A 24,596-nucleotide genomic window follows, 5' to 3' on the forward strand; every position below is an offset into this window, starting at 1 on the left:
ACCACCTAGAAATTAGACTTATAGTAATCAACATACTGGAGGAAGATAGAGGGAAACTGAAACGGTACTCTTCAGGAGTGTCTCTGAACCACCAGGCTAGAGATACAAAGGCAAAGGGGAATATGCTACCCTTTTTGCTGGTGCTGAAACCATTCTGCAGCCAAGTATTCAAGATATACAGGGCCAGAGAGAAAATGCAGAACTTCACTTGTCTTTGCAGCCTGGTGATTACGACACAGCTGGGAAGGTGTCATAATGGCGTTCTGGTCCGTGATGCATGTGACTCTTCACTGCAGACATTATTGACAAAATGATAGAGTCAGGTAAATGGAGAGAGAGAGTTCATGTTGGGACATGTCAGGGGATGCTGGCAGGGTTGAGGATCCTGCTCTTGGATTTGGAGTGTCTAAATTCCTGAAAAGTCCTTCAAGTTCTACATCTTGTTTTGTGCCTGTGTCACAAAGGGGTAAGATCTGCTTGCTTCTTGGGAATTTTGAGCCTTATAGGTGGGAATGAATTGGGTAGAAGATTAAGTAAGGTGAAAGCTGGAGTTGTATGTAAGTATTTTGCAGCATAGATCAATGTGTCTAGAAGGGCTTGGGGGATTTTTTTTTCTGAATTGACCTTCTTCTTATGTAAAGGAAGAACAGAGGAGGAGAAAAAATTATATTGAAATCTTCAGTTCAACCCAATTAGTGTTCTTTGCTCCCATGTTTCCTTTTTTAGAAGTGAAGGAGATTTTGATAAATTATGCTGGGCCTTCAACTAGAGAAGAGACCAAAATACCCTGTAGTAACTAGTCCTTGAGAAGAGAAGTCAATGTCATGAAGATGTGTGTTGGATCAGCAAGAATTTAAGTTGGGCTTGCTCAGTTCTCCTAGCCACTAGTAAATTTGGTAGATATTTAACCTGTATGGGAGTATGAGTGATGTAGAACATTTGGAGAGTCAGAAGGAAAGTTTCTGGCTCATATGGGAGGAGATGTTATCTTTTCTTGCCAGAAAAATTGGTAACTGTGATAATATTACTTGATCTGGGACTCCCAGCACACAGAGCTTAACTATATCTGAGGTTTTATCCTGTTAAAGTAAACCATCAGACTTAACAGATCATAGAGGATTCAGTGTCTCTTAGAGTGAGGAAAGTTTATTTTGCATGTTTCCTAATGAACAAATATGTACTACATTAAGTTTCATGGAGATGTTTTCAGAAAGTGGTAACAAATGTTTTCCATGCAAATGCATGGATCAGTATAGACCAACTGTAAACATAAATAAATAATAATTTTTAAAAATCTCCTTTAGTACCATTTTACAGGAAGAGTAAAACATCTTGGCAGCACACGTCCACCAGAAACCAGATTTTCATGGCTTATCCTTTTTTTTTTCTTTTTTCCTGTCAGTGGTGCTTGTGTCACCCCTATAAATCCTTGGGTGCAGTTCCCTTACAATTAAAGAATACCAGTTCCACTTGTCTTGTCCTCTCCCTGTCCCACAACAAATTCAGGTGTCCCTCCTCACTAGAGTGGGTTCTACACAACCCTTGTTTACATTATTTGAATTACGACTTTCTATATCCTCCTAGTAGATGTAAACATTCCTTCCTCTCATCATGCAGAATTCTGGGACAACTTTGCTCGTTCCACAATAAATGATCTTTGGATCTTGTAGGTCACTGTGATCTTTCAGCACATTCCATGTGCTACACCCAGTTTTGTGCTGCTCTTCATCTATCAGTAGACCTGTTGGGAGTCCAGTTTCTCGTTTCTTTGCTCAGGCTATTTCTGTATGTGCAAAAAGAGTCATGTCTTCAGCCACCTTGCTCCATGGGCTTTTTATCTTCTCTCCTGAACAAATTGCAACTCATGCAAAGACTACTTTCCGACCTGTCTCCTAGTTCCCAACAAAAGAACAGCCTTGTTTGGATGGTATTCTCTTTTCTGTTCCTAAGGAGTCTGTTGATTCCCCATGCTGATTTATCAACCGCACAGGCATTCTTTCTGAACGAGCAGATGAATGAGTGTTTTCAAGTATTGCACTTGCATCTGCTTCTATAAATCAAGAAATTACATTGCAGCATGCCCTTCCCCCTGGGATACTCTAGTTTCTTCCTCTTTGCCCATGATTCTTTCGCTGTGATTTTTAGCTTGTTAAATTTAAGCTTGTTGTGGCTTTATCTGTGTTTTGGTTTCATGGCATAAGATCAATGATTCATGTCTGATAAAGCAATTACCAAATGCTTTCCTTTAATTAGGTGTTCTTAAATAACAATTTCGTCTTTAAAAAAAGAAAAAAAGTAAATTAAAGGTTTTTTTATATTCCTTTAGTAAGCATTCCTTTCTGAGTTAAATAGCAGTGCAGTTTAGAGTATGTCCTCTCATCATTTTCCAAAACATTTTATGAAGCAGAACTGTGAATAAAGATTTGATCATGAATGAGCATGCACTGAGATGTGCAGCTATCTTGAACTGCACTGTTTGCCTCTGAACCAAAAGCTGTTTTCCCAGTCTTGCTTTCATCTTGAAGGCATTCTGTGCTTTTATCTACTCATATCTATGTAAACAAGTAATAATTACACTTATGTCCTCAACTACACATGGCTGGGCTTTTAAAGCTAGACAGCTTTCTTGATAGGGAGAAAAGCTGAGTGAGAGGGGGGATAGCATGCATATAGTAATTGGTGAAGATGCATAAAGATGAATATCACCAATTTTATTTTATTTTGTTGGGGGCAGGTAATGTTTTTTACTGTTCTTTCAGCTTACCTGTCTGAGGCTGATTATTGCTTATTGTAGTACTCCTCTGTAAATTAATTATTTTTGCTCAAAATAAACAAAAACGGGAACCATTTAAAGAAATATTGTCAACTTAAAAATCACACTCAAACTAGAATGACTGAAATGAATACTCTGTGTATGGATGGAAGTCCAGGGTTTTTTCCCCCACTGTTTTTTCAGTTTTACTTTTGGTGCTGAATAGCATCTTTCCTTAAGTAATTTCATCACATATTCAGTCCGCCTATGAAACTTCTGTGAGTCTTTCCTGAAACTGTGTTAAGGAGTTAATGTTTAAAAATGTTAGTAAACATTTTTAAAGGGAAAATTTGAGGATCACATTTTTATGAATTCTTTATCATTTAAAAAAAAAGCTAACAAAAACCTCACAGACAGACCTAAGTATAGTTTAATTTGCTTCTGTTTCTTTACTGTCCTTTTTCTACTCCTATACTTTGCATTTCCATTACAATTTTTTATGTTGTCCAACTTTTAACCGAACCTGCAAATTTTAAAGGAGAATAATTTTTTTTTTCAGAGTGTTGGGAAGAAATTACCTCCAGCCACAGCAACTCAGGAGCCAACAAAAATAGAAGTGGACAGCAGAACAAAAAGTAGGTTTCATAGTTTTTTCTTCTTTGCACTTTGTGCTATTAAGCCTCTTAAAAGCAAGCTGAACACTTTTCTCTGGTTTTGGCTAAAAGAGTGTCCTGTATATATGAAAAGCAAGGATGCAGACAGATATACTTAGGATAAACTTATGAGGTACATAGACAGAATGCTTTGTTTCAGAATCCTCTGAATTGTTTTTGCTCTGGTAATCCTACCTCAAGTTTTCTGCTACCAAAAATCAAATTAAATTATGTGATCAGCTTAATCTGAGTTGAGTAAGATCCAACTCCAGGCTGTAACTTGTAGGTGGGTCATAGAAAAATATCTCTGGTTGTGAGTGCCCTTGCTTTTTTCCTCTTTTTTCTTTCTTTATGTAGCAGAAATAATCTGTGTGGGTGGTGTAGTTTGTATGGGAAATGAACAGTGTATAAGAACTTCAGTTCTGTTTTCGTCATTTCAATCCTTAGTAAACAAAAATTAATAATTAAATCTTTCAGACAGGTCTCAGTGCTGTTCTAGGGAGGCATATGTAACTAGTTTACCAAATAACTTATGTATATATTCCCCATCTTTTGATTTTATTTATATAAAGTTACAACTAAATGTTATGGATTCTGGTAGAAAAGAATAAGAAGGAAGAAAAGATAGCCATACCTTAGAAAAGAAATTGAGTATAATATAAAGTGTTGAGTTTTTAAGTCTTGCACAGTCCTTCTCCTTCCCTGGTGTGTTTGTCCTTTTAGATAGTTAGCAGATAACATTTTGTCTCAGAACTGAAACACATATAGACATAGGAAGGCAAGCATCTGGAGCAGCAGAACAGTGGCTGTCTGAGAGAAGGGTATGGTTACGACCTGGTTTACCACGTTTTCAGCTCAGAGTTGCAAAAGCAGCTTACAACAGCTTTTGGTGAGTTATTGTCTATTAGCTGCACCACACTAATTTACTTGCTGCATCCTCTTATCTTGTTCCCCTTGTGACACCAGACTGTTAATGGGAAGTACTGCAAGTACTCAATTACCCTGAGGAAGTGAGAACTTGAAATACTGGAAAATGTGCAAACTGGTAATGTAGAGCAGGGCTCCTGAACCAATGTATTTTGGAACACAAAGGCAAAAGCCCAGCTAGAACTCAACCTGGCCACTGTCGTGAGAGACAATAAAAAATGCTTTTACAAGTATATTAATGACAAAAGGAGAGCCAAGGAGAATCTCCATCCTTTATTGGATGCGGGCCGGGGGGGAACGTTGCCACCAAGGACAAGGATAAGGCTGAGGTACTCAACGCCTTCTTTGCCTCAGTCTTTAATAGTCAGAGCAGTTATCCTCAGGCTGCTCAGCCCCCTGAGCTGGAAGACAGGGATGGCGAGCAGGATAAACCCCCCATAATCCAAGAGGAAGAAGTTAATGACCTGCTACGCCACCTGGACGTTCACAAGTCTATGGGGCCGGATGGGATCCACCCGAGGGTACTGAGGGAGCTGGCGGAGGAGCTTGCCCAGCCAATCATCTCCATCATTTACCAGCAGTCCTGGTTAACTGGGGAGGTCCCGGACGACTGGAGGCTCACCAATGTGACGCCCATCTACAAGAAGGGCCGGAAGGACGATCTGGGGAACTACAGGCCTGTCAGCCTGACCTCGGTGCCGGGGAAGATTATGGAGCAGTTTGTTTTGAGGGTGCTCACGAGCCATGTCCGGGACAACCAGGGGATCAGACCCAGCCAGCACGGGTTCATGGAAGGCAGGTCCTGCTTGACCAACCTGAACTCCTTCTATGACCAGGTGACCTGCCTAGTGGATGAGGGAAAGGCTGTGGATGTGGTCTATCTTGACTTCAGTAAGGCCTTTGACACTGTCTCCCATGGCATTCTCCTAGAGAAGCTGGCGGCTCACGGCTTAGACAGGTACACTCTTCGCTGGGTAAAAAACTGGCTGGACGGCCGAGTCCAGAGAGTTGTGGTGAACGGCGTTAAATCCAGTTGGTGGCCGGTCACGAGCGGTGTTCCCCAGGGCTCAGTTTTGGGGCTGGTCTTGTTCAATATCTTTATCAATGAGCTGGATGAGGGGATCGAGTGCTCCCTCAGTAAGTTTGCAGATGACACCAAGTTGGGCGGGAGTGTTGATCTGCTCGAGGGTAGGAAGGCTCTGCAGAGGGACCTGGACAGGCTGGATCGATGGGCTGAGGCCAACTGTATGAGGTTCAACAAGGCCAGGTGCCGGGTCCTGCACTTGGGTCACAACAACCCCATGCAACGCTACAGGCTTGGGGAAGAGTGGCCGGAAAGCTGCCCAGAGGAAAAGGACCTGGGGGTGCTGGTTGACAGCCGGCTGAACGTGAGCCGGCAGTGTGTCCAGGTGGCCAAGAAGGCCAACGGCATCCTGGCCTGTATCAGAAATAGTGTGGCCAGCAGGAGTAGGGAAGTGGTGGTGCCCCTGTACTCGGCACTGGTGAGGCCGCACCTCGAATACTGTGTTCAGTTTTGGGCCCCTCACTACAAGAAGGACATTGAGGTGCTGGAGCGTGTCCAGAGGAGGGCAACGAAGCTGGTGAAGGGTCTGGAGCACAAGTCTTATGAGGAGCGGCTAAGGGAACTGAGACTGTTTAGTCTGGAGAAGAGGAGGATGAGGGGAGACCTCATCGTGCTCTACAACTACCTGGAAGGAGGTTGTAGTGAGGTGGGTATTGGTCTCTTCTCCCAAGTAACCAGCGATAGGACGAGAGGAAATGGCCTCAAGTTGCGCCAGGGGAGGTTTAGACTGGACATTAGGAGAAATTTCTATACTGAAAGAGTGGTCAGGCCTTGGAACAGGCTGCCCAGGGAAGTGGTTGAGTCACCATCCCTGGAAGTATTTAAAAGACGTGTAGATGAGGCGCTTAGGGACATGGTGTAGTGGGCATGGTGGTGTTGGGTTGACGGTTGGACTCGATGATCTTAGAGGTCTTTTCCAACCTGTATGATTCTATGATTCTATGATTCTGTGATTCTACCTTTCCCAACCTGCAGCTTGAGAAGGTTAAGCTGACCTGAGTGCAGGTGCCATCAGAAGGAGTGGTCCCGTGGCCTTTCCCACCTGCAGCACTAACTCTTGTGTGGTAAGCCAGGCTGGGAGACAGCTGCCTCTTTCTATATCAGCTCATACGTCTGTCAGTTGAAACTGCTCTCTAAATCGCATCCCAGGGTACTGGGGTTTCATACTTATACCACTTATAAATGAACATGGAAACTTTCTAAACAATGATTAGAACAATGTACCATCTACAGTGATACACTGAGCTCTGGTTGACACAGAGACACTTCTCCATCAACACTTTTGGGCTCTGGTTGGTTCTTATTTCATCTTTTTATTATTTCCCTCGGACATGCCTTTTTAGTCAGAAAATCCCTCTTCTTCTGTTGCTGTCTATTTTCACCAGGGTTGTGTGCAAATATTATTCAACATCCCTTTTGCCAGAACTGATGAGAAGGGTGGGCTACTTATTTGTACAGGATCTTTGCATGTTCTATGAATTTTACCTAAACTTTATTATTTAGAATATTTTATCTTTCCTGGAATCTCTGGGGCCTCAGTAAAATTTTTGGCATCTCTGTTCTTGCTTGGGAAAGAGAAGTACATATATAGGAAGGTCTGATATAATGTCATTACATATAATTGTCTTAGCCTCAAATGGCATTACAGGAGATGCTTTTCAATCAGTTGAAGTTGTCCTTCATTTAAATTGAAAAACCTTTCAGTGAAAATGAAACATACTTCAGTCTGGTTTGGTTTTTTATATAGGCGGAGGAATAATTTTTTCATAATACAGTTAATGTCTGATAGTCAGACGTGAGGAGTATGATCAGAGTCTGGCATAGGACTATGATCTATCTAGTATTTGTCATTTCTCCAAAATTTAACTTTTGCTTTCTCCAAAAAACCTATCACAAACAAGCTTGAAAAAGCATTGAATCCAGGGAAGTTTGCCGTTTCAGAAAACTGGTGAATGTCCTAATTGCAGTGTTCAGCATAAAAGTATCATTCCACCTTGGACCTCAGCTGCTTTCATTTTTGCCTGGGATGGTAGTGTCCCAGTCTTCCCTGGAGTCTTTAGTTGCTGAAGAAAACAGATACTGTGCCATTCTCCAAAGAAGTAACAAGAAACAGAAGATCCATAGATTCAGCTCAGTATGGAGAGGGGGCTTTTGGATATGTGATTTAGATTCCCTTAGGATTACTGCTGGAGATGTATCGTGTAAGCAAGAGACAGATTACGTCAGTAGAGGAATAACACAATTTTTCATCTTCCACTTGTTTCTTTCCATGACTGATGCTGTTATTCCTCAGTCTCAACTGTATAAAAAATGCAGTGGCACTGTGAAAGAGCCTGCTGAGGGAGGAAATGGGGAGCAGTAGCATCTTCCCTTTCTGCCCAAAGGGGCTTCAGCATGGAGTGATGGTTGCTGACTCTTCTCTCATCTTGACTTGAGTCTGCTTTTTTCCTATAGCTTTTCTGATGCGATAGGGCAGTGATGTGCGGCAAGGCACTTGATGTGCTTACCATTTGCTCTTAGTACATGCAAGATGGCCTAAGTTCTGCAATGGGATGAGTTGGTCAGAGCCAGAGCCAGAGCAGTATATTCTATAGGTGCATCTCCCAACAATATGCTACGTAAATCTCCCTAAAAAGTGGGCTTAAGATTTTGGGGAATAAACAGATGACTCTTTAGGACCAAAGAGGACTTTTTGCTTAAAAGGAGAGCACAGTGAAAGCACAAATCCTTACATAGCTTGAGTGGTCCCTTGGAAAACATCACTAACCTTTCAGGAATGAAAGAATGCATCTTTGAAGAGAAGCAGGGAGAGCTGTGTGGTTTAGGTTTCTGGGAGTCTAGACTTACAGGGGAATTATTCTGCTGTTGAATTTCCATCTCTCTTACATAGCTGGGATGGCACATGCACGCATGTGTGTTTATAATTCTATCTCTGGGGTGAGATTTTTTTTTTTTCCTATGAAGTAGCTTGCTTTTAGTTTAAGTGGCTTGCGGTGAAAAGACTATGTTGTAGAAAATATGTACGTATTTTTAAGTAGCTCTGTTGGATTCTAAAATTCAGCAAAGCAAAAACATCCTCAATGACTGAGAGCTATTGCAGGTTACTGAGACTGCAAAAGTGGAGTATAAATAAGCAGACAACAAAACAGCAAAGGCAGTAAGTCACAGAATGCATTGACCACAGCACTTAATTTGATTGCTCCACTGACTGACTGTTTGCAATTTGTGTTAAACTATTGCATAATAGGAATACCAAAATCCTAGCAAGCAACTAATCTTTTTGCATGATGGTATAAGGAGTAGCTGAATCTGGATTAATGGGGCCCTAATTAGTTCTGTTTCTATTTTTTGTTTGATGAGGTGGTGTTTTGACAGTTTGCATCTCGTGAAGTTCTGTGAAAATATTTATTAGTGCAATCCATTTATGAGTCTTGAGTGTAGCAATTAATAGTAAAACCAAATTCTGCTGAATGTAGTGTGTGGATTTTTTTCATCTGGTTCGTGTTTTTGGTAACAATGATGTAATTTTTCACTAGATTTTGTACATTTTATTTCATTTCAGAAACATTTTGTGAGTGATAAAGAGAGGAAGCTTAAGCTCAAGGAATACTGCTTTAATGCTGCTTGTCTTCTTACTTATATAAGAAGTATAACTGTGTCCATATTTATTGGTGTACAATTTAGACTTCATCAAGGGAGAAATATTTAAACCTCAAAAATCAACTTTGTTGGTTTGTTGTTTGTTTTACTGAAAAAAAAAAAAATTCAATTTTCTGAAAAGTTAGAAGGGTGAATCCAGCCCAGTGGTTAGGTTACCTGAGATGGAGGAAATCTTGCTGTGGGGTGGAACAGTTCTTGCCTAACAACAAGGAAGCAGCAGCAGAGGTAAGAGGAGGAAATTGTGTCATCCTGGCCTAAGAGGAAAAGCAAATTCCAGAGTCACTGTACCCTGTGAAATTTAAGCTTGAAGGTATGTTTGTCTGTGGACTGCTGTCTTGAACGTCACAGCTCATCCCAAGAATTTGGCAGGAGAACAAATAGAAGAGGCATGCTTTTAAAGTGAACAGGGTCCACTCATACAGTAAATGGAGTTTGCTCAGTTCTGGTTTGAACAGTATAATATGTAACCAGTCTCTCAAAATACAAACAAATGAATTTACTTCAGTGCTGCTCCAGTACTGCAGGACCCCAAGTCATATAGAAGGTCTATACGTTGACATCAGTGCTTTACACTGCAATTGTAAATACATATTGAGCCACTGAATTCTGTGGGTGAAATACAGTGCTTGCAGTGGCCTAGGTAATGAAGCAGCTGTATACTGTAGGAATGCTCTCTCTTGCTATTGTTCTTCCTCTTTGAGGAAATGATTTTTTGGGGGGCTTGGGACTGTATCAGATAGACTGCATTTTGAACTCGGGACAGACTGTGGGACATAAGGTGCTGAACAGAGACGCATGTTAACTACCCCCATAAAACATCCAATTCTTTTTAGAGGATAGCCCTTTTGTAATGTTTAGTATGGTCCTGAGACTTTTTCCTCAATGAAGTGTGGGCAGTGACAGACCACTTGTGATAAATATCTAGTTCTTTGCTGCTGCTTTTTCTTCCAACTTCTGAGCTACGAGGACAATGCTGGGAAGGGGAATTGCGTGTCACCCTGGGCCCTTGGGGCCTGTCAGAGAAGATAGCAATGGCTTTGTTCTTCCTTGGAAAGGACAGGACTAGGAGGGACGTGGGCAGAGAAGATGCTTATTGTTGTATCGTCATTGTTCCTAGTCTAGTTGGAAGAGTATAGTTCAAAAATCACAGGATGCAGCCAAGGGTACATATTTTCACATGGGATTATACCTAGCCCAAGCCCTCTCAGTTCAGAATATGTCGGGCCAGAAGCTGAACATCCTGCATTAGACCCAGCCTGTTTGAGTTGTAAGGTATGCTGTAGGGTTTATCTGCTCACTCAGTTCCCTGAGGAATGCCCATTGCCTATGGCAGGTTGTTCTCCTTTGCTTGGGAGGAGCTGTGAGTTTGCAGGGAGAGACTCTGTGGTCTGACAGAGTAAATTATCATTGAATTAGTAAATGAGGACTCAAAAGCTCATGAATATAATCTTTTCTCCTCCCTTACTGTTTCCAAGATGTCTGCTGTTGGGGGTTTATTAGCAGGTATATTTTTAAAATGTCTTCGGGTCAGAGGTAAAAAGAGAGGCTTCTGGAAGAACCATCTGTGGTGTATAAACCCAGCCTTGGATGTGAAATGTAAAAATGAGATTTATCATCTACAGTTGAGGGATGCTTAATATTGGTATCTTAGTCTGAAGATTTAATTTGGCTTAAGTCTATTTACCAGTCTATTTACCTTGTAATAGGATATATGTCGTGGTTTAACCTGTCAGGCAGCCAAACCCCATGCAGCCACTCACTCACTCCCCCCCACCCCCCGGTGAATTGGAAGGGTAAGAGTGAGAAAAACTCGTGGGTTGAGATAAAGACAGTTTAATAGAACAGAAAAGGGGGGGGGGGGGGAGATAGTGATAGAATATACAAAATGAGTGATGCACAATGCAATTGCTCACCACCCGTGCTGACCGATAACCAAGTAGCGATCGGTACTTCCTGGATCATGCCTACCGTTCATATACTGAGCATGACATCACATGGTATGGAATACCCCGTTGGCCAGCTGGGCCAGCTGTCCTGGTGATGCTCCCTCCCAGCCTCTGCTTGGTAGAGCATGGGAGCTGTCCTTGACTAGCAGGGTACTTAGCAACAACGGAAAACATCAGTGTGTTATCAACATTCTTCTCATACTAAATCCAAAACACAGCACTAGGAAGAAATTTAACTCTATCCCAGCCGAAACCAGGACAATATATGATTTTGACCTTTAGTTTTTTGGTCTTTTTTTTTCACTTGGAGACCCCCCAAATTCAGCAAGTTCCAGTTGGTCTTTACAGTGCTGTGTCTGAAATTAGCATTTCCTTTTATCTTTTCTTCCTTCTTATCTAAACATAACTGTTGAAATTAAGTGCTTCTACATCCTCTTGCGGTATTGTGCTCTGCTGAGTAAAGACAATTTTAGTACTGAAGTGACATAACCTATTAGATTCTTCTCTGCTTTTATTAATCTGATTTTAAAGGTTCATATTATTTTGAGTCCTGTTGGCTTTCGTTTTACTTACTTAAATCATGTTGGTCTGCCATTCCCTTAGGAGAAGTTCGAAAGCTGACTTTGTCCAGTCACTTACATCGTTCCAAACCCATCTGTGTTGTTGAGACCTAGCTCTGTTGCAGCGTGATCCACGGGGCCCTTGTTAGGCAGAGGAATGTATTGATTTAGTGTACATCAGTGCAAATCACGCTCACGGAGTCCAGACTTCTACTGTACATAAACCATGAATTTTTTCCATGGCTATACCTTCACTCTGTGTTCTTGTGCCAGCCTTCAGAGCGCGGGGCGGCCATTAGCCCTCCTCTTGTGCCTCTCACAAGATTGCCTTCTGGCTCCTCATGAACTGCAACAGCGTTTGACTGAGCTTAAGATCTGGTTTTTGACATTTTTCTATAGTTTAATTCCTTGTTTCTCTGCTATCTGGATATTAAAAAAAAAAAAAGTAAGAGCTTGGTGGGGAGGGCAGACAGGTCATGAAAGAACAGAGTTCTTGACATCAAAACTGGAAGGCGAAGATGTGTAGCCATTTGCTATGTGTGTGAAAGACTATGAGTTCTTTGGTTAAAGTCTTGCTGCTTTTGACAGCCACTTACTGTGAGATCCGCATTGATACATACTTTTAGAGGAAAAGCTTAAAAAAAAAAAGAAGAAAGAGAGCACTTACTTTCCTGATTTTCAAGTGACTTTTTCAGATGGTGAAACCACAACCTTCTCTCCACTCTTGTCTGTCAGGGTCTTCATCTTGAAGGGTGATTCAAATTTACAGTCTTCAAATAGCAATGGGGAGCTGAGGGAGGATTGCCTATTATAGGACTCAGGAGACACAAGCCCCCTGAGACACTTGCTGTTCAAAGCATTCTTTAACCTGGAACACGTGAGATTCATCCACGCCTTGGGCAAGAGCTGCACCACTGGCATCCTTTCAGAATAGTACCGTTACTGTGGTATAGTGGCTGCTCTTCTCTGTTGATTAGCTGCGCGTTGTGCTTGCCTTCCCATCTAATCTTGAGATTATACAGTGTATAGATTATATAGTGAACAGAGGAACAATTTCTGTACTTGAGAATGGATACTCAGGACTGATCCTCCTTGGGTCCAAGTGGTGTTTGCCTCCAAGAACCCAGCCTGGCTTCTGTTCTGTATCCCAAAAAAGAGGTGCTAAGGCTGTTTCCATTAACCAGAGACTTCCCTGAGTATGCAGCACTCAGCTTCTTTAGTACGGTATTCTATCTACATAATCTCTGTACTAATTCTCTGAATCTTTTATTTAGTAAAACTATTTTTCAGGGTGCATACTCTCAGAATAGGAAAAAAAAACCCCATGATTACTTAAGGGAGCGTACACACTGAAATGTGTAAAAGTGTGCTGAATCTCATGTTTCTCTTACATGCTGCTCTGCATCTACCTGACCTAAATCAGTATGTGTCAACTTTCCACCAGCTTTTACATAAAATGTTATTATACTATCTTGAAGACAAGATGGTAAGCAGGTGAAACATCCTAGCTGGGTCCATGAAGAGAAATCCAAACCCCTTCTCCAGAATGCAGTAAACTGGCAGTTAGACACCCTTTTCATCGCCTGAAATCTCAGTTGTGATGTGGTGGTTCTCACATGCCCAGTCGTTTGGCAATGTTACCAAATGTTTATTTGACAGTGTTCCCTGCTCTCAGAAACAGCAAAAGAGGCTTTTTTTTCCCTTGCTCATATTTTTTTCAAAGATCATGTTTGTTGGCTTCATCTGACTCTTGTTTCTTCAGAGACATCAGAGGTATCAGAGGGGGTTCTTTGGAGACATCAGCAGCTAAGCTCCACCCAGCCACTTGCTCCCCCAAAGGGAAGAGAATAGGGGGAGCAAAAGAAGAAAACTCATGGATAAAGACAGTTTAATAAGTGAATGAAAGCGGGGAAAAAGAGGCAACGCAAAGGCAATCATTCACCACCTTCCACAAGTAGACTGATGCCCAGCCAGTCTGCAAGCAATGGCTACCTCCGAGACCAATACCCCAAAAGCCCACCCTTTTTTATTGCTGAGCAGGAGGTTATCTGGCACAGAATATCCCTTTGCTCAGCTTGGGTCAGCTGGCCCAGCTGCGTCCCCTCCCAGCTTCTTACCCACCGCTGCCCTGCTTGCTGGGGGGCAGAGTGGGGAAAAAGAGAAAAGAGAAAGCCTTTGTGCTGTGCAAGTACTGCTCAGCAATAGCCAAAACACTGGTGTGTTATCAATGCTGTTTTAGTCACAAATCCAAAATACAGCACCATGCGGGTTGCTGTGAAGAAAATTAACTCCATCCCAGCCAGACCCAGTACAGGGCGGGGCCAGAAAGCCAACTGCTAGTGATCATGGATAAATTTAAGTTTCTGTGTTCAGGAAAATAAACCTGTGAAGCCTGAGAAATTCTTTTTTACTTGAACCAGCGCCACATAAAATTCTTGCCATTTCTGAGTGGCAGTGTGTGAACTGGAGAAGAGCTTTCCTCTTCCCCATGAGTACTGTTTCATTTCTCAGGCTGATTGTGCTTACAGCCAGCAACCCTTCGCATGCACGTCTGTTGGCTGCTTCTTTAAGGTTGGTGTTCCTGTCGCTAAACTTCAGCAGTTGGGATGCAGCTTCTGAGTCAGAGCCCTAAGTTTCGGTATAGTCGTGCGAGTTTGGTGTCTGGGCTCCAGTGGGTCCCGGTGGAGATCTGCCGGTGCTGTCCAGGGAGTTCAGAGTGTGATTCAGCTCATCAAATGTAGGTGTCTGCTCTTGGGGCGAAGGGCGGCTCTCAAGGCTTCGCTCACTTTAGTGACTTGATCTCCATTGACTGTATAGTGCAGGCGTAGGCATTGACATTGTCAGTTTCTAACATCAGGTGCCCGAATCTAAATCCAGATACCGGGCCCAACCCTGGGGACTGAAATCAGTAGCCTGCATCTGGAGGTGTTTGAGATACCCCGGGGTATTTTGACTTGCCTCCAGCTGCCAGGCCAGAGGGACCCGGCTCTTCCATAGGTTGTGCATCCTATCTGCCAACCATGTGGGTGTCTTACATACCCACGAGTGTCTGTAATGGCACTTAGTGTCTGGGCAGCTGAACTGACCCCCCGGTGGAGCCTCAAATACCCACAAGTGTGATAATGCAGGTTCTCTTCATAGTAAGTATAAAGAAATAGGTCCTGTTGTTTCAAACTAATTTAGATTTCTGTGGCCTGCAAGTACTGTTTCTCTGCATTGAATATGACAGTTGACTAGAGGTAGAGGTTATCAAAATTGAGACGTTTCAATGAGGTGAACAATTCTACAAAGTCACATGCCCTTCTACAAAGGGCCCAGTAATTTCTGTGAGTGTTTGTTTGGTCTTTTTAAACCTGCTATCTTAGAGTATCACATATTTTTATACATTATTTAACAGCTGGAATACATATTCCCTTTTTATTTGTAAGGCACATTGACATACTTGTCTGTTGCACAACAACATGTTGTAAGTAACTTCTTTTCATGACAACTGCTTTTTATGATTTCTGAGTGGGAGTGCTGGCTCCTGTATTTTCCAGATGAAAGTTGAGATGATGTCCTTATTTATAGACAGTAAAGGGAAAAGGGAAGAGGAAACTTTAGACTAATATTCAAAACTCTTCTTTTATGCTGAGTGTACAGAAGGTTTAGTTATAGAATCATAGAATCATTTAGGTTGGAAAAGATCCTCGAATCCAACCATAAACCTTTACATTTATTAATGTATTATTTATTATTTTATCATCTTTATAGATGCAGAAATATCTGCTTTCTTGCACACCAGGGGGTAGATAAGCTAAGTCAACCCAGTGGGTCCTTTATGCTTCCAATTTATGTGATCTGGTGGAAGGCCATACCCGTGGAACTATTGAAGCAATTGTCAGATACAGGCTTACACTAAGGGAAATGGTTTGTGGCAGGTTGCCGTCTGGAGCAATTTCATTTGAGATAATGGTTCTGGGGGCTACAGAGCTGACTCCCTGGATGATGTGTGCGGGAATGCTCATCAGTGTGCAGTCTTTTAAATATTTCATAGTTTATGAAGGTCTAAAATACAAAGAGAAAGATGGCAAGAAAAGGAAAGAGACACTTTTGGAACATTTTAGGAAGATTTTCACCCTTGGATAAGCAGATGTTATAAAGTAGTAATTTATCACATTGAATGTTCTTCCTTTCAGCCAAGGAGTATTGCAAAGTGATATTTCCATATGAAGCACAGAATGATGATGAACTCACAATCCGAGAAGGTGATGTCGTCACACTTATCAGTAAGGTAAAAGCAATATTTTTCTCCTATAAGCAGGGATCCAGTTTTTAAAATAGACATCATTCCGTTGCTGTAAAATCCCTATTTGTGCCTTTGACAGTGTCCTTCCTAAAACTATGCTACTTTGGCAATGAAACATTACATAGACTTCAGAAAGTCCTACATCTCCCTTCCTCTTGTGCTTTTGAGCCTTACCTTGATCATGTTAAGTGAAGAATAGCAGACGTGTTCTCTTGAGTTTGCAAGTTTATACAATTAATTTTCATTTGAATCTGCTGACAGACCCACATAAATTGTAAATTGAGCCCTGTAAAAACATAAAAGCCTAGAGAATAAACTGGTAAACTCAAGAAAGCAGCAGCTTTGAACATCTCTGCTAGGTGTGTGAGTTATCTTTCTTGTAGGAATTATAAATTAGATTTTTTGGGTTAGATGGAGATAATGTACCTAAATTAGTTTAACGAACTAAACACTTATTTAAAATGTAGCCACCCTTAACACTATGGTAAAGCAGAAAAAGATGATAAAACAGAAATTAAATTAAAGAATTTTAGATCTGTGTTTTTTTCTTTAAAAATACTTGGAATGATTCAAGATAAGCAATGAAAAACCAGTGCCAGGATTTATACTAAATCTCCAAAAACTATATGGTAAGATGGTGAGTAAACAGTTGGTTTTCTTTTAGAAGAGCTGTGCACCATGTTACAAAGTACGCATTATAGTTTCGGTTCACTTAATTTCCTGCTCTTCTTTGAAGACTTTACAGTTTGTTTAAATGTTTCTGACTGCTGGACGTAAGTATTTGGGGAAAAAAGCTACAAACTGGAAAAGGCTGTGGATTTTGCATGATGAAGATGAATTGTAATGATGTGCACAATAATGCTGCTGTTGTTTGGGCTTATATGAAAGTAAAATAATGAATTCTATAATTGATAAGTTTCATAAGAAATTGTTACTTGACTGAGCAATTTGGCTGGGCGAAAAAAACCAAAAAGCTTGGGAAGTACATCTGGGGGAGTGTTTGCTATATACTAAGCCATCTGCAATCCTAGAGGACATCTTCTTTGTCCTGAATAATATCCATGTAACTGGGAAAAAATAATCAGACATTTGGTAGGAAGAGAAACTGCAAATTTTTTTTAAAAAAATGCTTAAATTAAATATCCTTTAATGACTTACCCTCAATGACTTTTTTTGTTTAGCTTGTCTTGAAAACTCTTTGGCTTTGCCTGAGTTAGAATATTCTTGTGTGAATATTTAACAGTGTCTCTGATCATGGAAATGGCTTTTAAGATGTTGTTCTGTCCACTTTACGCTTTATTGACCAGGTTGATTTAACTCTCTGAGATGACTGCTCTCCAGGTGGAGCTGTGTTCTTCAGTATACATGAATAAAGAGACAATTACTTTACTGAGGTTTAAATATGAGATTTCATTTGCTTGCTTTTTCCCATTTGCTTCTTCCTGCTGCCTCTGTCCCCACAATGGAAGGATATTTGTCTTTTATAATAATTGAGCTGATGATTTGACTGAATTGATCAGTTTTCCCAACCATGCAGTGAGAAGTTTGTCAGTATATCCTCTAGTATATCCGCCTGTCCTTCAGCCTGATGGTATCAAGCCACTGCAGACATTGTATTCAATTTTCTTCTTTTTACTGTGGTATTTCACATGTCTATGAACAGTTACATAAAACCATGCCTCTAGAGAGTGGGGGATCTCAATGCAAAAAGGCTTGGCATTTCTCCGTGGATGCTTTTTTATGCTGTCTCTGAACTAATCTGAGATACTGAAGAAACAGTGCTTAACAAGCAGTCACTTTGCAGATCCTATTGTGGTTTGCAGACCTCATTGCAGTCAGACTTGGTTTTTTCATCTGTTTTTAACACATAGTTTAAAAAATGAAATTCAAGTAATGTGGAATCAGGGTCCTTGCCGTAGAGTTCTGAAAACAGTGGGGTGTCCTCCATGCTCTACCGTGCAATATAGTAACTTCATTTTAGTCCAAATCTTCTGAAGCAGGTGTCTGCTGTAATTTTTCTTTTAGTCAGCAATAACAAAGTCAGCCTCACCTTTCTGCCCACTAATGGCTTCTGCTAGAGTTGCCTTTTACCTGGAATTCAACTCACTGTGCTTAGAGAGTTCTTTCCATAACCAGTTTGTGATCCATACTGACTAAGAAGAATTAAATAGAAACGTATGGAGTACTTCAGAAACTATTACCATGGTTTTGCTTTGCTATCAGATTACGGAGTTTCTTTTAATCTGTTTGCAAGAAATTGTTTTGCAGGGTTTGCTTTCTATGCTGGAGAGCATTAGACAAAATTTATTCTTCCCAATTATCTAGACCCAAGGAGAGAAGATCGTTACTTTTAAAGAAAGAGATGGATGTCATAGTACTTCCTACAACCACAGGTGCATTATGATAAAATAATGTATTTTGCTGAAATCCCTAAAACCAGAAAGTTACATGAACTCTCAGTATGAAAAGTCCCTCACCGGGCTAATCTGTTTTCACATAGTCAGATCTATAGGAATGTTGAAGACTCACAATTTTAACTCCTACTGAATTTGCATTTAATTGAAAACAATGGCATTGGTGCGAATGTGTGGAAGTGGCTGAAGTAATAAGGAGTGAGTGACACAGAATGGGAAAGAAATCTCATTAAAATAACGCAAAATGCATTACAAGAATCTTAAAACCATGAAGATAAGATAGCACTTGATAGGTGCTAAGAAGAAGGGCAATGACTTAAATGAGCTAAATGCTAAGTTTCTAGGAGAGCCTGTATATTTGTGCACACACATCTGAGAATATGTGTGTGAGGAAGCTGTTAGTCTGGTATTCATCTTAAAATGCTAAAACTTTATTTTGTGGAAAGAATTACAAAGGAATGGTATCAGTAAATGCAGAATTCAAAATCTCCATTTTAACAGTGCCCCTGCAGATAAAAGGGATAAGATAATATCCGATTTCCGTCTTTTTTTTCAGCTAAATCAGTTATAAAAGTCCCTTTGTCAAGATCATCAAATATCTACCTAATATAAAGGACAAACCAATATTTTTTTTGTCATGGCCTTTGCAGAATCTGTTTCAAGTTCTCACTCTGTTTTGATGGATGTTGAAATCTTTAATCAAAAGCTGATCAGACCTTTCCTGTAGGCCTCTATGATAAGAGAATTTGAATATCTGAGGTTTTTTATGAAATAGCCAAAGAATACTTTGAATGGATTTGCTGAATCACAAGTGACTTCCCTAGTCACTTGGAGAATGTGCTGATAAGTTTTATTTAAACACTGAAGTGAGTCAGTAGAGGCTGATCATTTACTGGTCAGAACAGTAGGTATTTGGGGAGATATAAGGGGAAGGATGACATTATGCAAAACTGCTAGCCAAAAATAATTGCCGATTAAACAGCATATTGAGTTATTTTTTGATGAATTGCATAGGCCTAAATCATGGAAAAGATGCACAATGAGATAGAGTCCAAACACATGGTAGTAACAGTTGTTTTCTCGTAGGTTAAAATTTACCTAAAAGACAGAAGAAAAGCAGAAATTAACTTTACAGAAATGTATTTCAAAAATTTCTGGAAAAGATTTTTCTCTCCTCCTTTTCCCCAGTGAAGCAAATACCCTTGTAGATACATAGAAAAGCTTTTATTTATTAATTACTTGAAATTAAATTGGACAAATGGTAGTTCCTTAATTCCTTCATGCAAAATATTTAAAGATAAAAGACCAGAAAATATTGCTCAGAATTGTAAAGGAAGGTAAAAACTTCATCTCAAGGCAATAAAACAGTAGACCTGGTACCTTTGCTTTGCAAAAAGGGGTCTAAGAAAAATACACTCTTTCGGAAGAAAGAGAGCAAAAAGCAAAATACAGTAATCTTACTTGTACAGTTAAGGTGATTGTTGTGCAATTTGATGATAAGATACGTTCATAAACAGAAAAGATATGAATGGCAAGAGGCCATGAGATTGACCCTGTTATTCTTTGTAATGTCAAACATTTGAGTTCCTTAGATTTTTTTTTTTAGCGTCTTCAAAATGTTCCTGACAGCATTTGGGTAAGGACAAGAACACCAGTAGTGACTGCACTGTGTGGCTGAAGGAGAGTGGTAAACAGGTGTTTTATCATGCTCAAATAATGATTTTGGAGATTGTATTTGTAACAAATAGAGTCACTTTTAAGCAACAGAAGATTCACGTGGCACTTTCAACTGTCATCTTGAAAATCTTTCAGGATTTTTCATGCTAGCACTTTTAGACATAGCTACTCTAGGCTACTTTCCAGTGTTAATAAAAACTCTTTATGCAAACACTACAAATTTCTTAGTAGCTTTAATAAATTCTGATGAAATGCATAGGATTCTGGAGATTTCACTGGCATACAGAAAATGACCTGTGTGAGGAATCGATAGTAATAGCTAAATAATTTCAAAGCAAATACATCAAGCACACACTGGCAGCTGTGCACTCATTTGAAAGCAGTTTTACTTGCAATAGCGTGAAAGATTTCATTGCAGTGCACCAATCTACCTGAGCTGTAGGCAGTAAAGATCACTTTGTTCCCAGGAATGAAAATGGTCTGGATAAATAAAATTAACTACTTCAAAAATCATTGCAAATTTGAAAAGCTGACAGTAGTGGAAGGGTATCCTCGCCTGAACCCTTCTTATCGGAGTAGGAGTAGTGGAGGGCAGTATCAGTGGCAATTCTGCTAATTCTGAGTTTCTGTGATGTTGAAATTAATAGGTGTCAATATATTAGCTGGAATAATAAGCTTGTGCCTTGCTCTGCGTATCTGACCCGGCTGTCCCCCAGCCTCCACCTGCCTGGATTGCAAAGCCTTTCTTCTCCTGCTGCAGGCTAACAGCTGAATATGTGGCATTAGTGGTAGGAACGTGTTGCACTGAAGTGATGGATGAACGTAATAGGGGGTCCTTTCTGATTTTGCAAAGGAGTTTTCATGAGGAGGCGAGTTTCATGGAGGGTGTCCAGCCTCCTTGTGGATTCATCAAAACTGTCTGAATGATTAATGAGGTGAAAAAGAAAGCAACAGTGACGTACAGCCTCCCAAAATCTTACTGATGCTTTTCAAATAGTACTGGAAAAGTTGATGCATTGGTATAATGAAAGACACAACAGGGTAATGCCTGTCACTAGTGAAAGAGTTAGTTACATGACAAATTATCTGGTCTAGATATTTAATGACAATCCAGATATTTAATGTCAATCCAATTTGTAGTGCTTAATTCTGTGTTGGGGAAAAAAGAGCCATAAACCTCGTTTCTAACAATAAGCATAATGGCAGTCAGTTTTTTGCAAAGATAATATTTGCTTTTGGTGTTATTGTTAATAATTTACTTTACTGTGAGATTTGCAAGTTTTGTAGTTCAAAATGCTGTACGTTTAGTGAGTCCCTACCCCGAAGCACATGCAATCAAGTGGTAAGATAGACAAATAAGTACAGGCGAGTAGAAGGGTAAAGGGAAACAATGAAATGAGGTTCAGTCTTGATAGTCTCTTTCATAATGTCATGTTTTCACTGTTGCAGTGACTGCTCTGTGCATTTCTCCGTGTTAGAGTGTGGAATCTGTCCTTATGTGGAGCGCTTAATATTTTCCAATTCTTAGGGTAGTCGTTAGGCACTTCCTTTCACCCTCACTCTATTTAGAGACAGTTACCCGAGTATGGCCCTTTCGCCAAAACAATTATCCCGGTTTTCTCTTTTACGACATCTTTAAATGCTCATCCTGGTGCAGGAGGTAATTGTCCAGAGCACTTTCTTTAGCTGAGCGATTGCCAAGGAGAACTGGGCTGGGTAGGGTTGTGAAGAAAAACAGCTGCTCTAACAGATGCAGGAGGCTCCTAAAGGGATGAAATTAGTAAGTGCTATGTACAAGAGTCTTGCCAGTGAGTTGAGGCCATGAGCAGGGGAAGGAGTAGAAAACGGACGGTGTGATAGAGGAGGACTCTAGCTGATGCTTAATTGAACGTTTCACTAGGTTGTGGTGTCACTAGGGTAGAAACCTGTCTGTTCCTGCATTTGTTTCTATGGGCTTTCTTCCATTGCTGAATTTTTCTGTACGCTTTTAATTGCAAACAGCACACACATGTTCTACAATCCTTGGTTATAGAAATCTGTGGAGGAATTAGAAGACTTTCAGTTTTTCTTTCAGTATGAGCAAATAGGTAGATAGTATCACTCATTTTTCCATATTAAGATGAAATTTTTGGTATTTTCCACTCTATGGGTAAAAAAAAAAAAGAGTGGTAGCGTTTGAGGTCATTAAAAATAAAGCTAATTGGCCAAGAAAACAGAAATTTTCAAAGCAGAAGTATGGTAAGTTAAGGTTGTCTTCAAAAGAAAGGAAGAAGTTAGTCATATTTCATGATAGTCATTCAGGTAATTTTGTATTGACAGCTAAAAGCTTTTACCTCATTTTTAGAAATGAGCTCACTAATACAACAATACAAAAAATTCAGGTTATGCAGGGGAAACTTCGTGATCTGCTTTAATAAAACATAAAAATGGCTTTCTGTCAGAGCAACACAAATATTTGGTCACGCAGATGCCCCTATTTGGGGTTTTAATACAAGATATTTTGAGCATTTGTAACTTCTACAACCATCTTGCATATAGAAACTGAAAGGAATACAGTAAGTAAACATCAAATAATGTCTAGCTTTAAGAAAGCTTTTATGATAGCTTTAAGAAAGCTTTTATGATGTTTTGTCTTTAAAGAATAGCAAGTGAGCAATAAAGGCACTTACTGCTCGCCTTTGGAAATAAATAGGTGTTTCCCTCAGAGAAAACAATACCATAAAGGATCTTGGTGCATGCCCTTTTCTCTCCTGAGATAAGCATGAATTATTCAACACATCTTTGGCCAGACCTAATAGCCATACCTAATCTGCTTTCTGTGTTCCTTGTCTCCTATGCTGTGCTCAGCACCAGTTTTTTCCCCCAAGACATCCCGCCTCCTTCGCTGATTGAGAAACCTGCTCGTACCGAAGCTGCTGATTTCATACAAGAAATTATTTTCTGAAGTGTGCATGCTGAGGGTGCACTTTTACATGATTGATGGTAGGTGGCTGCTGAAAGGGATGGTTCTGCTCCTTCCCTCTTGCCTTGCATCTGGCGACCTTGGCCACAGAACACGCAGGGGCGTGTGAGGAGGAACGGGTGGCACAAGGAGCGGGATTGCCCCTGCAGTCAGCAGCCTGCCGAGAGACTGGCTTAGCGGTAGGGTCGCTTTTCCCTGACCCGAAACTTTCCTCTGAAGGTTTTGACCTAATGGGAATAAGAAAGCTTGGATTTTTGCTGGGTTTCAAGCCATGGTGCCATGCAGGATGGTGACTGGAGTAGGTCCTGCAGAATGAGACCCTTTTGATGTGTTTCTAATGTGTGTGGCAAGTGCATAGGGTAAAACTTGTGTCATTGCACAGAAACATAGAATCATAGAATCATAGAATCATACAGGTTGGAAAAGACCTCTAAGATCATCGTGTCCAACCGTCAACCCAACACCACCATGCCCACTACACCATGTCCCTAAGGGCCTCATCTACACGTCTTTTAAATACCTCCAGGGATGGTGACTCCACCACTTCCCTGGGCAGCCTGTTCCAAGGCCTGACCACTCTTTCAGTAAAGAAATTTTTCCTAATGTTCAATCTAAACCTCCCTTGGCACAACTTGAGGCCATTTCCTCTCATCCTATCGCTAGTTACTTGGGAGAAGAGACCAACACCCACCTCGCTACACCCTCCTTTCAGGTAGTTGTAGAGTGCGATGAGGTCTCCCCTCAGCCTCCTCTTCTCCAGGCTAAACAACCCCAGTTCCCTCAGCCGCTCCTCATAAGACTTGTGCTCCAGGCCCTTCACCAGCTTCGTTGCCCTCCTCTGGACACGCTCCAGCACCTCCATGTCCTTCTTGTAGTGAGGGGCCCAAAACTGGACACAGTATTCGAGGTGCGGCCTCACCAGTGCCGAGTACAGGGGCACGATCACCTCCCTATTCCTGCTGGCCACACTATTTCTGATACAGGCCAGGATGCCGTTGGCCTTCTTGGCCACCTGGGCACACTGCCGGCTCATGTTCAGCCGGCTGTCAACCAGTACCCCCAGGTCCTTTTCCTCTGGGCAGCTTTCCAGCCACTCTTCCCCAAGCCTGTAGCGTTGCCTGGGGTTGTTGTGGCCGAAGTGCAGGACCCGGCACTTGGCCTTGTTGAATCTCATACAGTTGGCCTCGGCCCATCGATCCAGCCTGTCCAGGTCCCTCTGCAGAGCCTTCCTACCCTCCAGCAGATCAACACTCCCACCCAACTTGGTGTCGTCTGCAAACTTACTGAGGGAGCACTCGATCCCCTCGTCCAGATCATTGATGAAGATATTGAACAGGACCGGCCCCAAAACTGAGCCCTGGGGAACACCGCTCGTGACCGGCCGCCAACTGGATTTAACTCCGTTCACCACAACTCTCTGGGCTCGGCCGTCCAGCCAGTTTTTTACCCAGCGAAGAGTGTACCTGTCTAGGCCGTGAGCCGCCAGCTTCTCTAGGAGAATGCTGTGGGAGACAGTGTCAAAGGCCTTACTGAAGTCCAAGTAGACCACATCCACTGCCTTTCCCTCATCCACTAGGCGGGTCACCTGGTCATAGAAGGAGATCAGGTTGGTCAAGCAGGACCTGCCTTCCATGAACCCGTGCTGGCTGGGCCTGATCCCCTGGTTGTCCCGG

General features: G+C 41.3%; 1 protein-coding gene across 2 annotated transcripts in view; it reads left to right on the forward strand.

Moving 5' to 3' along the window:
* The window catches only part of SH3KBP1 (SH3 domain containing kinase binding protein 1), a 233,375-nt gene that overhangs the window by 158,758 nt on the left and 50,021 nt on the right, over positions 1-24,596 (forward strand). For both annotated transcript variants that reach the window (XM_075175254.1, XM_075175263.1), the window contains 2 exons: positions 3,312-3,387; positions 15,761-15,855. In XM_075175254.1, coding sequence (XP_075031355.1) covers positions 3,312-3,387; positions 15,761-15,855 — 171 coding nt within the window. The remainder of the gene's footprint in view (positions 1-3,311; positions 3,388-15,760; positions 15,856-24,596) is intronic.

This window comes from Calonectris borealis, chromosome 1, assembly GCF_964195595.1.
Source record: "Calonectris borealis chromosome 1, bCalBor7.hap1.2, whole genome shotgun sequence".
NCBI classification, from domain to species: domain Eukaryota; kingdom Metazoa; phylum Chordata; class Aves; order Procellariiformes; family Procellariidae; genus Calonectris; species Calonectris borealis.